Raw genomic sequence first — 18,021 nt, 5'->3', positions numbered from 1 at the left:
GTTTTTTCCTACTCTGCAGTTAAAAGTCTCCATTTTCAAATGTTTGCTTTCTACTGAGACCCAATACTTTAACATTCTTCTGCATTTTACCCCCATGCCAGTTATTGTTTAGGAAAGTTCCACCCTGGCTTGTTGAGAGGGCTCAGACCATACAGTAGAGGAATGTAAGAGTGAGGCATGATTGTTCACATGGCATGTCTTTATCTGGCCTCTAGTCCATCCAAATCTTAATACTGGTTTTGTCCCTTCCTTTTTGGCCTCCACTTTCTCTCTGCAACTTCCTTCCTGTTAATACATTTCACCTTTCTTTGATCTTCGACCTCAGATCATTTTCAGCTTCATGGTTTCTCTCTTCCTTGTATTCCCTTGTTTCTGGTTAGTCTGTGACTCCGAGAAGCAATCCTTTGTAGGTCTGGGTGTGAGACAGATATTCTGTTGTACAAGTGGAGGAAGAGAGTTTTAGTGGGGCTCTCAAGGCCATAGGGAACAGAAATCCAAATCTGCTTAATGTAGAAAGGAAAAGTGTTGGATGCATTCTGAGAAACCTAGTGGAGTCTTCATGAGGACTGAACCACCGTGAGCCAGAGGAGAAGCAGGACTGCAGCTGAACCTCAGGCATGGAGGACTCAGCTTCATTTTTGCTTCAGTCTGGCTTTCTCTGCAGATGAGGAATCATGGCTGCTGGCAATCCTCAAAGCTTATAGCTTCAGTACTGCAGAGATTCTGGGATTTTCTCTAATATACAAGGCTCAGAAATTGGAGGGAAGGGTTAGCTCGCCTCACATTGGCCCAGTGTGTGTGTCATTCAACTAACCAGGGGTTATGAGGTCATATAAAAACTCTTGGAAACTGCAGGGCAGTACCCAGAAAGACAAGGAGGGTACTTGGTAGACAGAGGTGTTGTCTTTAAGGAAAAAGAATATTCACCTTTATAAAGAGTCCACATTTTAGTTAGGTTCTGAACCCTCACAGCTTGGGAGATGGTGGTAAGGTGAGGATATGCTGACTTATGGAAGTTAATTGCCAGGTTCTCAAAAGTTGGGATGACTGTAATATAAATCCAAGTCTGGCTGCCAAGCCTGTGTACTTTCTGCTGTTTCACTTGCCTGCCAAGTGCCCACCACCGGCTTGTTTGGGTTTGTTTTTTCAACAAATTCAACAACATGTGCTAAGAGCCTGGTGTGCCCTGTTTTTATGTATCTGGCTACAAAGGCAAATGGAATGTGTTGCCCACCTAACAAGAGTTTTACAGCTTGGTATGGTAACTGACATAAATATGCATCATCAAGTACATATACTTAATTAAGTACAGTCAATAGATTTTTATAATGCAAATGGAAAGAAAGACCAGGGGTTTTCAGAAAGGCTGTAAGGAGAAGGTAACATTGAATCGGTATTTGCTAGGTGGATGTAAGGAGGAAGGATGTTTTTCTTGGCCGAGTAGAATAGCATGTGAAGTGATACAGAGGAGAGAGAGCGTGGAGCATGTGGAGAGCCAGCCCTGGTTCCACAGCTAGAGAAGAGGTTATGCAAAAAGTCAAAAGATGAGACTGGAAGGGGAATCAGGGGCAGATTTTAATGGACTTTGTACGCTTGCTGAAGAGTTTTGAGGTTTATTATATCATCAGTGGAGTACAGTTGAAGGATTTTTAAATGAGGGACCTATGTGATCCATTTGGTGTTTAAGAAACACTGACAGGAGTGTGGACAGTGGATTAGAGGGAGGAAAAATTGGAAGTGGGGAAACCTGGTAGAGAAACCATTAGAAAGGCCTGCACTTGTGCAGGGGCTAAATTTTGAGGTGGTAAGAACATAGAAAAGTATACAACTTAATGACCAGTTAAGTTTGATAGAGCAAAGAATTAAATGCTGGGGTTTTTTCTTTTATTTCTGTAATCCTCTTCTCCCTGCTCACCACCTCCCTCACCCACCAGGATTTCTGCCTAATTGCTATTTGTCACAGACACATACACACACATACACACACACCATAAATCACCCATTACTTCCCTGCCATACTCATCATCCCTGAAATTATTTACTATGCCTATTGTAAACGCTAAGAACAGGGCCTTACCTGTCATTTTTATTGTTGTCCCTAGCACCTAGTACAGTGCCTGGTGTGTGGAAGACACTCTTTGAATGTTTGGGACAAGCTGAGTTTGAAATGCTATGAACTTCTGAGCAGAGGTGCTTAATATATAAGTAGATGACCGGTTTGAGGATTTGGAGAAAGGTTGGAGACTTGGCAGCTTTCTCCATTTCAGTGGTAACTGAAGTCATGGGAGTAGGGGGTTGCCAGGGTAGAATACAAGGTGTGGAGAAAGAACTCCGAGCAATCAGTTGTAAGAAGGTCTCTAAGATGCTGGAGGAGTTGCAATCAGAGTTGAAAGAAGTAAGGGAAAGAGTATTTAAGAAGGAAGGAAGAGATAAGAAGGAAGGTCAGCAATGCCAGATGCTGTAGAAAAGTCACAAATATTAAGAATGGGAAAGTGTCCATTGACTTTTGGCAACTCAGAAATTGACAGCTTTAGTGAATGGTTTCATTGGAGAAGTAGGTCTGTGTTTTCTGGGGCTGCCATAGCAGATTATCACAAATTTAGATGGCTTAAAACAACAGAAGTTTATTGCTTTATAACTCTGGAGGCTAGAATTCTGAAATTGGGGTATGGCAGGGCCATGCTGTCTCTGATAGCAGAGTATCCTTCTTTGCCTCTTCCTAGCTTCTGCAGTTGCAGTGTTTGGACTTCCTTTGCATCATTCCAATCTCTGCCTCTGTAATTAATGTGGTATTCTTCCTGTGTCTGTGTCTCTGTCCAAATTCTCCTCTTTTTATATGGATACTATAGGATCTAACCTAATCCAGTGTGACCTAATTTTAACTTCATTATATGTGCTAAGACCTTGTGTCCAAATAAGGTTACATCCATAGGTACCAGAAATTAGGATTTAAACGTAGCTTTTTGGAAGAGACACAGTCCCACCCATAATCATCTGGAAGTTGAATTCTATGCAGTACAGTGATGCAAGAATGCAACATCAAGTATGGAGAACTGAAAAAATCTCTCTGTGGAAGAAAGGAAAGTGAAAAAGAAGATGGTAGATGTTGGGAGACACTAGGTGGAAATATTTTTTGTGTGTGGTTTCTTGTTACTACTGTTGTTAGTGTTTTAAGATTTGTTAGTGTGGTTCATAGGCCCTACTGAAGAGCTAACCTTAAAGGGGATAATTTGCAAAGAAGGCAAAAGTATTGCCTGTCATGCACATATAAAATGAACGCATGTCAAAGATTTTGTTTAAGAACAAATGAGGCACAAAGTAGGAGGAGGAACATAATAAAGATTGGAGCAGAAATAAATAAAATCAAGAAGAATAAAACAATAGAAAGGATCAATGAAAGCAGGAGCTAGTTCTTTGAGAAAGTGAACAAAATAGATAAACCCCTAGCCAGACTTATCAAGAAAAAAAGACAGTCTACACACATAAACAGAGTCAGAAATGAGAAAGGAAAAATCACAATGGGCACCACAGAAATACAAAGAATTTAAGAGAATACTATGAAAAATTGTATGCTAACAAACTGGATAACCTAGAAGAAATGGATAACTTTCTAGAAAAATACAACCTTCCAGTGCTGACCCAGGAAGAAACAGAAAATCTGAATAGACCAATTACCAGTAACAAAATTGAATTGGTAATCAAAAAACTATCTAAGAACAGAACCCCCAAGTGAGATGGTTTCACTGCTGAATTTTATCAAACATTTAGTGAAGACCTAATACCCATCCTCCTTAAAGTTTTCCAAAAAGTAGAAGGGGGGGAATACTCCAAAACTCATTCTACGAGGCCAGCGTCCCTTTAATACCAAAACCAGGCAAAGATACTACGGAAAAAAAGAAAATTAGAGACCAGTATCCCTGATGAACATAGGTGCAAAAATGCTCAACAAAATATTAGCAAACCGAATTCAGAAATACATCAAAAAGATCATCCAACATGATCAAGCAGGATTTATTCCAGGGATGCAAGGATGGTACAGCATTCAGAAATCCATCAACATCATCCACCACATCAACTAAAAGGACAAAAAAACACATGATCATCTCCATAGATGCTGAAAAAGCATTCGACAGAATTCAATATCCATTCATGATAAAAACTGTCAACAAAATTGGTATAGAGGGTAAGTACCTCAACATAATAAAGGCCATATATGACAAACTCAAAACCAACATCATACTTAACAGCGAGAAGCTAAAAGCTTTTCCTTTAAGTTTGGGAACAAGACAAGGATGTCCACTCTCCCCACCTTTATTCAACATAGTTCTGGAGGTCCTAGCCACAGCAATCAGAAAATACAAAGAAAGAAAAGGCATCCTGATTGGCAAGGAAGAAGTTAAACTGTCCCTGTTTGCAGATGACATAATATTGTACATAAAAACCCTAAAAAATCCACTCCAAAACTGCTAGATCTAATATCTGAATTCAGCAAAGTTGCAGGATACAAAACTCAAAACAGAAATCTGTTGCATTCCTAACAAAGGAAGTGAAAGACCTATACTCTGAAAACTGTAAGACACTCATGAGAGAAATTAAAGAAGATACCAATAAATGGAAATACATCCCATGCTCATGGATAGGAAGAACTAATATTGTTAAAATGGCCATCCTGCCTAAAGCAATCTACAGATTCAATGCAATTCCTATCAAAATACCAACAGCATTCTTCAACGAACTAGAGCAAATAGTTCTAAAATTCATATGGAACCACAAAAGACACCGAATAGCCAAAGCAATCCTGAGAAGGAAGAATAAATCAGGGGTGATTATGCTCCCCAAATTCAAGCTCTACTACAAAGCCACAGTAATCAAGACAATTTGGTATTGGCACAAGAACAGACCCATAGACCAATTGAACAGACTAGAGATCCCAGGTATAAACCCAAGCATATATGACCAATTAATATACAAAAAAGGAGTCATTGACATACAATGGGGAAATGACAGCCTCTTCAACAGCTGGTGTTGGTAAAACTGGACAACTACATGCAAGAGAATGAAACTGGATTATTGTCTAACCCCATACACAAAAGTAAATTCAAAATGGATCAAAGACCTGAATGTAAGTCATGAAACCATAAAACTCTCAGAAGAAAACATAGGCAAAACTCTCTTGAAATAAACATGAGCAACTATTTCCTGAACAGATCTTGGGCAAGGGAAACAAAAGCAAAAATGAACAAATGGGAATACATCAAGCTAAAAAGCTTCTCTACAGCAAAGGACACCATCAGCAGAACAAAAGCAATCGTACAGTATAGGAGAATATATTTGTAAATGACATATCCAGCAAGGAGTTAACATCCAAAAATAAAGAACTCGCATGCCTCCACACCCAAAAGGCAAATAACCCTGTTAAAAAATGGGCAGAGAATATGAACAGACACTTCTCCAAAGAAAAAATTCAAATGGCCAACAGGCACATGAAAAGATGCTCCACATCGCTAATTATCATGGAAATGCAAATTAAAACCATAATGAGATATCACCTCACACCAGTTAGGATGGCCAACATCAAAAAGACTAGGAACAACAAATGCTGGATGTGGAGAAAGGGGAACCCTTCTACACTGCTGGTGGGAATGTAAAATAGTTCAACCATTGTGGAAAGCAGTATGGTGGTTCCTCAAAAAACTAAAAATAAAAATATCATTTGACCCAGGAATTCCACTCCTAGGAATTTACCCAAAGAAAACAACTTCTCCGATTCAAAAAGACATATGCACCCCTTTGTTTATCGCAGCACTATTTACAATAGCCAAGATATGGAAGCAACCTAAGTGTTTATCAGTGGATGAATGGATAAAGAAGAAATGGTACATATACACAATGGGATACTATTTAGCCATGAGACTGAAACAAATCCTACCATTTGCAAATGGATGGAGCTAGAGGGTATTATGTTCAGTGAAATAAGTCAGGCAGAGAAAGGCAAATACCATACGATTTCCCTCATTTGTGGAGTATAAATATAACAACAAAGCAAAACTGAAGGAACAAAATAGCAGCAGACTCACAGACTCCAAGAAGGGACTAGTGGTTACCAAAGGGAAGAGGTGAAGAAGGGCAGGTAGGGGATTGTGGGGTATTATGATTAGTGGACATGGTGTTGGGGTATCTCTGAGAAGACAGTGTAGCACAGAGAAGACAAGTAGGGACTCTGTGGCATCTTACTACACTGATGGACAGTGACTGCAGTGGGTATGGAGAGGGACTTGATAAGTGTGAATGTAGTAACCACATTGTTTTTCTTGTGAAATCTTTATAAGAGTGTATATCAATGATACCTTAATAAGATGAATAAATAAAATAATAGTTAAATTTTTAAAAAAACCTTTTTGTTCAACTCATTCATAAATGAGGGAACCAGTAAGAAAGGGCATTTAAATTAATTGCATGACTCCAGAGCCCATTTGCTTAACCATTATTTTCTAAGTATAGTGTGTGCTTGGTGGGAATTGAAGAGGATTATACATCTTGCATTCCTTCAGGTAATTCAATTTTATAAATTATCACACATGAAGAGAAGAGTTTGGGCCTTAAAAGGAATGAAGCTGGGAGCTTTTTTTTCCCCTTAAAAATTGCCACAGTGACCCTCGTTAGGCTCTCAATGCATATCCATTTTGTGCAGTATTGAAGAAAAATGGGGTGAAATAAAAATAGTACTTTAATTATTTGCGATTTATGGTGAAGCAGATTTAAAAATCTTACAGTAACAGGGCTGACAGAGTATTTCTGGGCTGAAAATTCAGTGCTAAATAACATGAAATCTTTGTAGCCTAGTGAAATAGGATATAAGTTAACAATTGCAAGATATTCTTTTGAACACTTCTCTGTAAATGCCTTTCTTTCAGTTTATTATAAGATCTCACAGATGTATTATAAGATGTGACAGAAGTGACACTTAGAGGAAGTATGGTCACACTCATCAGTTCCCTGTGATTAAAAAAAAAATTCCTTGAAAGCTCACTGGAAAAGTATAAACTTCATAGTTTATAATGATAGTAATGAAAGTTACATTGCTCTACATTGTTTGCATATTTGTGCAAGCTTCTTACATTTGTGTTTGCTGTTGTTGAAGTATTTTTAGAAGTCACACAGTGTTCATATAAAGTTCCAATAATTAAGATGATTTATGTGACCTTAAACGTGGGGTGGTTGGAGGGTCACATGTAATCAGCATCACAAGCATGTATTTATCCAAAAAACACACTTGATTTGCAGTTTAGAGCAGCCTAAAATTAGCATGAGTCTTTTGTTGTGTTCATTTATTGTTGTTTAAATGTTTATTGTTTTCTCTAGGGATAAGTAGCAAAAAACACTCTTCAGTTATTTTCCTGGAACAGTGCTTTCTATCAGGCTTAACATATCTGACCTTACACTCTTCAGAGGAAGTGAACACATGTTCTGTGAGTAATCCCCTAGATAAATCTGCAGCCAAACAAAGGATCAGTAAGACCAAATTCCAGGGTTTTTTCTCCCCTGAAATAATAGTGAAATTCACAAATTACACCAACAGGCTTCTATCCTTTATGTTCAGTCATAGTCTGTCAGAGACCATCTAGGGGAGGAGGAGGAGGGAGGAGAAAGAGTGGGTGACGTTGGAGTTGCTGGTGAGAGGGTGTGGATTGGTCCTATGATATCCATTTTGAAAGTTGTTTTTCTTGTAGTTACACTTTCTGTATCAGTTCTGCCTTGTGAAAATGAGTACTAGTAGGTGGTGTAGCCTGTCCACAGATCATTTTTCTTTCCAGCGTGTACAGAGTTGAGCTGAAAAGTTAGAGACTCTTACTGCTGACTTTATTAATCCTCTTTTTCAAACCCTAATGTTCAGAGCTTCTGACCCAGAAAAAAAATTGAGGGCTATAGACTAATACAAAGGGCCTTTTTTCCCCTTTGACTTAAAGAAACATAAAACATTCTATTTATGTGTTTTAAAAATTGGGGAGTGGGAATAAAAAACTTTTTAGTTTAACTGCTGGGACTGTGGGGATGAGATGGGGGTCGACAGCAGTGACAACTATCCCCTGGGCTTTGCTCTTAGCGAATAGACAATTACCCTTTGTGCCAAAGAAAATCCAGCCAAGAACTAACCCAGACCTTCTGTTAGAGATGTCCTGCCTTTGCTTTAAGTCCGCGCTTGTCCACTCCAGCACTGTTGACATTTAGGATGGTTCATTTATTCTGCGGGGCTGTCTTGTGCAGTAAGATGTTTTAGCAGTATTCCTGGCCTCTACTCCCTAGATGTCAGTAGCACCCTACCCCTTTCAGTTGTGACAACCAAAAATGTCTCCTGACATTGCCAAATGGGAGGTAAAAATCACTCCTGTGGCAACATCCTCCCCCACACTGCTGTTTGAGAATTGCTCCTCTGAGTGGTCTAGGTGTCTGTTTATAAAGAATATTTTCAGATTTTAGTTTTAATTTGAAGTATTTTGTCATGTTTTTAAGTATTTTGATGTAAGATAGGCTTTACTTTTAAGATGTAAAAATGAACTGGAAGCACATTTTCTAACTTGGGGGTAAAAGTGAAGGGACAGGGTCCCTGATTTGAGAATTCACTATGGACCTTTGGATGCCTGATGCAGTGTTTTTCAAAGTACAGCTGGAGATCCTTAGTGGATCAGGAATATACATGCAAGAGCGTATAGGGTCACAATGTAAAATGTATTTCTTACTTTGGAAAAACTGGAAAGCATTTGCAAGCTGCTGGTCTAATGAATGTTTATAGGCCCTTCCTTCTCTGTCAAACTAGAATATTCTAAACATATTCTTCATGGTGGTAGGTGTTCGGCCAGGCCAGCTAAGGCCTTTTATCAAGTCAGATAAACATATAAAATAGTGTTGGTAATAGGAAACATTCAAACTTGTTCTTTGCAGTAGATTTGAGGCTTTCTTTTAACTTTGGTTTCTGGTGTGTATCATCTTGTTTGTGAAAGGAGGAAGCTCTGAACTCCATCACATATTTTAGAACATTCTTGGCACATTACTCGTGGACTGTTCATGCCCTCCCTCTACAGAAGATACTGAAAAAAGATAGCTCCATTTTAGTTGTTTTCTTTATCAACATGCATGCACACAAAAGTACTGTTTTTCATCAGTATTTATTTTAACCAATGTAGAAATTATACTTTATGAAGAAAACAGCAAGAAATATTTAATGTATTTGAGAATCAAACATACATATGAATATAAAGACCACCTAAAAGTTACTACTAACACTTTGTATTCTTTGTAAAATTCATTTTAAAAAGACAACCTTAAGTTAAATAATAGCCTGTGGGGAATACAGTAGCTACAGCAGCCTGCCGTTACTAACTTACGAATTCAGCTGTTAATAGGAAATTCTTGACTTTGTAGTCCATCAACACTTCAATCACTTTAAAAAGCCTGTTTTCTAGTTACTAAAGAAAATACATTTATATTTTGAGTTATTTCATATATTCAGTGACTACTTTTTAAAGACTGAAACTTTTCCAGAAACCACATTTTCTTTCATCTTTTATAGTAAGAGAATACTGCAGGCTACTGTCATGTTAGAAACTCTGTGTTGGGACCATTGTTTTTCCTCTAAGGAAAAATGTTAATGATTGTTCAAGTTGCTCATATTAAAAATCATTTATTTTCTCTGTGGAGGTTTTTATTTCCCTATGTCTTTAATTTAGATGATACCAGTAGAGATATTCAAGGTGTTTTCTTGGTAGTTTCATGGGAAATTTGTGATTATATTTTTTTCTTCTGAGTTGTATAACATTCTATTTTATATCTGCAAAAGATCAGTGAGTGTATCACATGAAAACTCACATGTTTATTTCATGGTGGCTTTGTATATTATTGAGCTGCTATGCCTAGTTCTCGAGTGTGGAAGGATACCAGGTGTCGAAGATAGCTAAAGCCTGATATTGGTTAAAAGCTAAGCTTTATATGAGAGATACTTCTTTAGGAAGCTAGATTACTAGTTTTGACCTTTAAAAGTAGATTCACAATCCTAGTGTGAATTTCAGAATAAAATTTCTTTATCTGCAAAGGACTTGAAGTATCGCCATCAGAATCTTAAGTACAGAGTTATTCCTTCATTAAAGTTAGTTTTGAGTAGTTTGAAATTACTTTTTCATAGGTTAATGTGCAGTTTCTTTATATTCAATTATTTTGCAGCTACTACTTGCTAGATACTATTCATAGTTGTTATTCATAGGTTTTTAAAGCTTTCATCTGTTCTAGTAAATGTTATCAGCACTACCTTGTCCTCAAAAATAATAAATAAAGATAATAGAAAATTCTGTTATAGTCATCTGTATCCATATTGAGGTAAAAACTAAGCGGTGTCACTTTTAATGTAGTTTTTTTGTGTACATACTAACTGTTCCCAAAAGGTGATTATAAATAACTCTTTTAAGGTGAAAATACTGTCATTTAAAAAAGATGCATCTATGAGATTCATGTAAATCCTAGCATTAAGGAATGCTAAACAGTGTAATTGGAGCAGCAGCTGAAATTTCTTAACATCACATACCTCCTTCTAGGTGCTCAGTAAAATAGTGTTTTATGAAAAAGGGAAGGATAAAAGTATTTCATTTTTACAAATATTATGTTAAGTAATCTGAGTTTCCATATCAGGTTGCTAAAGAAATTTCTGGAGCAAATACTGCTTCCAAGAAGATATCAAGGTCATTTTTCCTAATTTTTAATAAGCTATTAAATTTGTACTGGTTTCTCATCTTTAGAGAAAAGTGAGGCTTTTGGAGAGGAACTACTAAAAGGCCCGTTTTCAGTAGAATGTAAAATAAGACTTCATTAAATATTGCTTTAATGCATTCAAGTAGGAATGCTTTGCAATGTGCAACGTGGTCAGTAATCTGCATTATCTTAGTGTATACAAGTGTTTTTATATTCAACTTCTCAGATTTTAGAAGGGATTTATGACGTGTAAATAGGTAAAGCTGATCACAAACTTATTTTTACAGTTTTGTCTACTTTGATTACTATGAATTGATACTCATATTGGGTTTATTATGTGTACGTATATTTACTGCTAAGTAATGTTTACCTCTGTTTATTCAGATTGAAAAGTTCTTTGAACTCATAAATTATAAAGATAATTAATCATTGATTATTTTGACCTAACCTGGCTTCTCTTGGCTCCTGTGTGTAGAGACACTAAGAACTATGTCATCTGTTTTATCTTATTTAAGGAAATGCTGGTGATATAAAATATTTTATGTCATACATATTTTTTAAAACCTTAGAAAAATTCTGATTATTTATGGCATAAGCTAAAGATGTAAGAGGAATTTATCATTCTTTTAATTTTTTTTATAGGTGATGGATGTGGACATACTGTACTAGGCCCTGAGAGTGGAACTCTTACGTCCATAAACTACCCACAGACATACCCCAACAGCACCGTTTGTGAATGGGAAATTCGTGTAAAGATGGGAGAGAGAGTGCACATCAAATTTGGTGACTTTGACATTGAAGATTTTGATTCTTGTCACTTTAATTACTTGAGAATTTATAATGGAATTGGAGTTAGCAGAACTGAAATAGGTAGGAAGTTTTCTTGTAAATGTACATGTAATAATACATCATTGCCCCAGTATTTAAACTAAAGCAGTTTTTGATACTTAACATTGATTATTCTGTATAGGATGGTATGTGGGAATTATTGAAAGCATGTGTGGAAATCTCAAAGTTGAATCCTCTTTTGGAAAGAGAAGATTCCTGTTTTTTTACTTTTCTAGTAAACCTGGGTTGGTACCTTTGCAAGATGGTGCTACTACACTACTTCTAAGGAGGAGGAAGTTTATTCTTTTTTGGTTGTTTGTTTTTCTTTGATCATTTTATTTACAGTTGAAGAATATACTTCATGCTTAGGAGGCAGTGAGTGTATCTTGGTTATTAACTGGGTTTTGGGTCCAAACTTCCTGGTATTAAATCCTAACTCTGCTGTTACTTTACTGTCTGATCTTGGGCCAAATTACCTGACCCTCATTTCCTCACTTGTAGGGAATGAACTGTACATATAAAGTGCTGTGAACTGTCCCCAACACACAATAGTAACTGCTGTAAATATTAGTTGCTGCTGTTATTGTTCTTAGCTCAGAGCAGTGGTTCTCAATTATGGCTGCATATTAAAGTCACCTGGAAAGACTTTTAAATAATAGTGTATACTTGGTCCCCATCGTAGACCAATTGAATCAGAATCGATTGGGTGCGACCCACATCTCAGTATTTTGAAAGCTTCCCTGGAGATTCTGCTCTGTAGTCAAGTTGAGAACCTTTGGGTTAGAGATAAGAACCTTTCTCTCAAGCAAGAAAGGTGGAAAAATTTGTAAGGCTGTTTTGGTGGAATAATATAAAATAAACAACGCTTGAAATATCTGTGAGTTAATTTGGAACATTTATTGGCACAAATGTATAAAATATCTTATAGAACTATGACTGAAACACAGTGTCTTGTTCTTTAAGCATTATGTTCAGCTTCTGGCCACCTCTCCAGCTCTAGTCAAATCCTTCATCTTTACTTTTTGGCCTCTCATCTATGGGAGGAACAATCCCTGGCCTGCTTCTCTGGCCGCTGATTGATAACCCTTGTTGACCTTCAGTCAAGTCTTTGGTAGCTTGGTCACCACATGCATATTGCCATGACTACATGGTCTCAGGTCAGTTTTTAGGGACTCAAATCTCCTGAGCAGCCGGAAAACATTATTGCTATACCACTGACAGAAGACAACCGGATGTTAACTGCCTCCGGAGGCGATGCAGTAGGGAGTAAATTGTACAACCTGAGCAGTCTTGAAACAAGGAGAAAAGGTGAACCACAATCTGATCAAGCCCTTAGCAGCTCACAGAAAGTAGAGCTAGAGAAACACATTTCAACTGAAGACTATATAAATGACATTTTAAAAAAAGAAACAAAGGAGATTGAGGGAAGTGTCCTATATTAAGAGATGCATCTTCCAAAATTAAAGGTGTGGACCATGCTTGGACCTACTCAAGCTAACCAACTGCAAGAAGACATTTTTTAAAGATAACCAGAGCAATTTTAAGAGGAATTGGGCATTCGGTGGAGTAAAAAATGATTATTTTTTTTTGGTGTGGTAGTATTTTTTAAGATCTGATTTGTAGGGGTGTTCTGCTGAAGTTTAAACAGGATGTCTTGGATTTGTTTTTAAGTATTTCAGGGGAAAAGTATGAAGAGGGAGAGGTGACACAGGAATGGCACATAAGTGAAGCTGAACCAGGGGTACATGGGAGTTGTTACACTCCTTTCTCTACTTTTCTGTATTTTTGAAGATTTCCGTAATGGCAAGTGTCTTTTTATTTTAAATAAAAGAGGACAAGAGGGCTATGGATTTGGACAGTAAGTAGTTGCTAGAGAGGAAGAATGACAAGGGAAACATTTTGAGCACAAGTTTTAAGTCATTCAGTGTGTTCTTGCAGCTACAAGACTTACTTGCTCAAAGTCCTTTCTACAAGTCATTGGCCATACCCACAATTCAAAGTCAGTCTGCTAAATGAGATAATACTCAGCAGTGCTTGGGGTGTAGTAGGTGTACAGTAAATCTCAGGTCTCCCTTATTTCCATTTTGTTTGTTTTTTCCTTATTTTTCTCTTCACAACCATGAATGTAAAGCTGCAGAAAGGTCAGGGAGACTGAGTGATGATGTTCCTGTTGACTTTAGTTTGGCACCCCCATTACCACCTACCAGATACCTGGTGGTTGTCCTTTAGGGTAACAGTCTATGGTTAGTGGTAAGAAGGTAACTTTCCTGACAACACAGAGAAATGAAGATCATTCAAGAATAGGTGTTTAAGGTAGATATGCAGAGAACTAAGAAAGAAATATATCAAGATTCCACTGGTAATGATAATAAATCCTCTTTTTTTCTGGTATCATCTTTTCTTAGTGCCCCATCTGCAAAGAGGTAGGCCCAAATGAATTGCATTTCCCTATATAAAAATAGTTACTGTTTTGGATTTAAAGCTCATATTTTTGTGTTTTTATTTCTTTTTTCTTTTCATTTTTTGGTATCATTAATCTACAATTAGATGAAGAACATTATGTTTACTAGGCTCCCCCCTTCAACAAGTCCCCCCCACAAACCCCATTACAGTCACTGTCCATCAGCATAGTACGATGCTGTAGAATCACTACTTGTCTTTTCTGTGTTGCACAGCCCTCCCTGTGCCCACCCCCTCCACATTATACATGTAATCATAATACCCCCTTTCTTTTCCACCCTCTTATCCCTCTGTTCCCACGCATCCTCCCCAGTCCCTTTCCCTTTGGTAACTGTTAGGCCATTCTTGGGTTCTGTGATTCTGCTGCTGTTTTGTTCCTTCAGTTTTTCTTTGTTCTTATACTCCACATATGAGAGAAATCATTGGTACTTGTCTTTCTCCACCTGGCTTATTTCACTGAGCATAATACCCTCTAGTTCCATCCATGTTGTTGCAATGGTAGGATTTGTTTTCTTCTTATGGCTGAATAATGTTCCGTTTTGTATATGTATCACCTCTTCTTTATACATTCATCTACTGATGGACACTTGGGTTGCTTCCATTTCTTGGCTATTGTAAATAATGCTGCGATAAACATAGGGGTGCATCTGTCTTTTTCAAACTGGGCTGCTGCATTCTTAGGATTAATTCCTGGAAGTGGAATTCCTGGGTCAAATGGTATTTCTATTTTGAGCTTTTTGAGGAACCTCCATTCTGCTTTCCACAATGGTTGAACTAATTTACATTCCCACCAGCAGTGTAGGAGGGTTCCCCTTTCTCCACAACCTCGCCAACATTTGGTGGTGTTTGTCTTTTGGATGGTGGTGATCCTTACTGGTGTGAGGTGATATCTCATTGTGGTTTTAATTTGCATTTCTCCGATGACAAGCAATGTGGAACATCTCTTCATGTGTCTGTTGACCATCTGAATTTCTTCTTTGGAGAACTGTCTGTTCAGCTCCTCTGCCCATTTTTTAATTGGATTGTTTGCTTTTTGTTCGTTGAGGTGCATAAGCTCTTTATGTATTTTGGATGTCAACCCTTTATCGGATCTGTCATTTATGAATATATTCTCCCATACTGTAGGATGCCTTTTTGTTCTGTTGATGGTGTCCTTTGCTGTACAGAAGCTTATCAGCTTGATATAGTCCCACTTGTTCATTTTTGCTTTTGTTTCCCTTGCCCAGGGAGATATGTTCATGAAGAAGTTGCTCATGTTTATGTCCAAGAGATTTTTGCCTGTTTTTTTCTAAGAGTTTTATGATTTCATGACTTACATTCAGGTCTTTGATCCATTTCGAATTTACTTTTGTGTATAGGGTTAGACAATGATCCAGTTTCATTCTCATACATGTAGCTGTCCAGTTTTGCCAGCATCAACTGTTGAAGAGACTGTCATTTCCCCATTGTATGTCCATGGCTCCTTTATCGTATATTCATTGACCATATTTGTTTGGGTTAATGTCCGGAGTCTCTGTTCTGTTCCACTGATCTGTGGAACTGTTCTTGTGCCAGTGCCAAATTGTCTTGATTACTGTGGCTTTGTAGTAGAGATTGAAGTTGGGGAGCAAGATCACCCCCCACTTTATTCTTCCTTCTCAGGGTTGATTTGGCTATTCGGGGTCTTTGGTGTTTCCATATGAATTTTTGAACTATTTGTTCCAGTTTGTTGAAGAATGTTGTTGGTAATTTGATAGGGATTGCATCAAATCTGTATATTGCTTTGGGCAGTATGGCCATTTTGACGATATTAACTCTTCCTAGCCAGGAGCATGGGATGAGTTTCCATTTGTTAGTGACCTCTTTAATTTCTCTTAAGAGTGTCTTATAGTTTTCAGGGTATAGGCCTTTCACTTCCTTGGTTAGGTTTATTCCTAGGTATTTTATTCTTTTTGATGCAATTGTGAATGGAATTTTTTTCCTGATTTCTCTTTCTATTAGTTCATTGTTAGTGTATAGGAAAGCCACAGTTTTCTGTGTATTAATTTTGTATCCTGCAACTTTGCTGAATTCCAGTATTAGCTCTAGTAGTTTAGGAGTGGAGTCTTTAGGGTTTTTTATGTACAATATCATGTCATCTGCAAATAGTGACAATTTGACTTCTTCTTTACCAGTCTGCATTCCTTATATTTCTTTCTTTTGTCTATTTGCCATGGCTAGGACCTCCAGTACTATATTGAATAACAGTGGGGAGAGTGGGCATCCCTGTCTTGTTCCTGATTTTAAAGGAAAAGCTTTAAGCTTCTCGCTGTTCAGTATGATGTTGGCTGTGGGTTTATCATATATGGCCTTTATTATGTTGAGATACTTGCCCTCTATACCCATTTTGTTGAGAGTTTTTATCATGAATGGATGTTGAATTTTGTCAAATGCTTTTTCAGCATCTATGGAGATGATCATGTGGTTTTTGTCCTTTTTGTTGATGTGGTGGATGATGTTGATGGATTTTCGAATGTTGTACCGTCCTTGCATCACTGGGATGAATCCCACTTGGTCATGGTGTACGATCCTTTTGATGTATTTTTGAATTCAGTTTCCTAATATTTTTTTGAGTATTTTTGCATCTATGTTCATCAGGGATATTGGTCTGTAATTTTCTTTTCTGGTGGTGTCTTTGCCTGGTTTTGGTATTAGGGTGATGTTGGCTTCATAGAATGAGTTTGGGAGTATTCCCTCCTCGTCTATTTTTTGGAAAACTTTAAGGAGAATGGTTATTATGTCTTTTCTGTATATCTGATAAAATTCTGAGGTAAATCCATCTGGCCCAGGGGTTTTTTTCTTGGGTAGTTTTTTTATTACTGCTTCAATTTCTTTGCTGGTAATTGGTCTGTTTAGATTTTGTTTCTTCCTTGGTCAGTCTTGGAAGGTTTTATTTTTCTAGAAAGTTGTCCTAGGTTATCGTTTGTTACCATATAACTTTTCATAGTATTCTGTAACAATTCTTTGTATTTCTGTGGTGTCCATCATGATTTTTCCTTTGTCATTTCTGATTCTGTTTATGTATATAGATTCCATTTTTTTCTCGATAAGTCTGGGTTGGGTTTATCTATTTTGTTTTTTACTCAAAGATCCAGCTCTTGGTTTTATTAATTCTTTCTATTGTTTTATTCTTCTCAATTTTATTTGTTTTTTCTCTGATCTTTATTATGTCCCTCCTGCTGACTTTGTGCCTCATTTGTTCTTCTTTTTCCAGTTTCAGTAATTGTGTATTTGTACTGTTCATTTGGGACTGTTGTTCCTTCTTTAAATAGGCCTGAATTGCTACATATTTTCCTTTTTGAACTGCCTTCACCGCATCCCACTGAAGTTGGGGCATTGAGCTGTTGTTTTCATTTGTCTCCATTTATTGCTTCATCTCTGTTTTAATTTGGTCATTGATCCATTGATTATTTAGGAGCATGTTGTTGAGCTTCCATGTGTTTGTGAGCCTTTTGTTTTCTTTGAACAATTTATTTCTAGTTTCATACCTTTGTGATCTGAGTAGTTGGTTGGTACAGTTTCAGTCTTTTTGAATTTACTGAGGCTCTTTTTGTGGCCTAGTATGTGATCTATTCTGGAAAATGTTCCATGTGCACATGAGAAGAATGTGTATCTTGTTGCCTTTGAGTGGAATGTTCTGTAGATGTCTGTTAGGTCCATCTGTTCTAATGTGTTGTTCAGTGCCTCTGTCTCCTTACTTATTTTCTGCCTGGTTGATCTGTTCCTTTGGCGTGAGTATCATCCCTTCATTTTTAGCCTGCTAAATTATTTTGATTTGCATGTGTTTCTTGTGTGTAGCATATTTTGGCATTTTTGTGAACCCAGTTAAAGCTTCTTTTTTTTCAAGTATCTGAGTTAAGACTTCATTTATTTATAAAACCGAAATGTTTTTTCTCAATTCTATCATTTTAAATTATAATCATGTGAATTTTATTTGCTTTTTATTTCTTTACATTGTTTTCTTTCCTTAAATTTTTT

At 37.1% G+C, this 18,021-nt stretch overlaps 1 protein-coding gene across 2 annotated transcripts in view; it reads left to right on the top strand.

Annotated features, from left to right (window-relative positions):
• Window positions 1-18,021, top strand: part of DCBLD2 (discoidin, CUB and LCCL domain containing 2) — an 81,865-nt gene that overhangs the window by 7,936 nt on the left and 55,908 nt on the right. Inside the window, exon 2 of one of the 2 annotated variants that reach the window (XM_036916541.2) lies at window positions 11,380-11,520. In XM_036916541.2, coding sequence (XP_036772436.2) covers window positions 11,380-11,520 — 141 coding nt within the window. Of the gene's footprint in view, window positions 1-11,379; window positions 11,608-18,021 lie in introns of both variants that reach the window. The other variant, XM_036916540.2, reaches the window with a different exon arrangement.

This window comes from Manis pentadactyla, chromosome 1, assembly GCF_030020395.1.
Source record: "Manis pentadactyla isolate mManPen7 chromosome 1, mManPen7.hap1, whole genome shotgun sequence".
Lineage (NCBI taxonomy): Eukaryota > Metazoa > Chordata > Mammalia > Pholidota > Manidae > Manis > Manis pentadactyla.
This window is presented reverse-complemented; position numbering and strand designations above follow the sequence as displayed.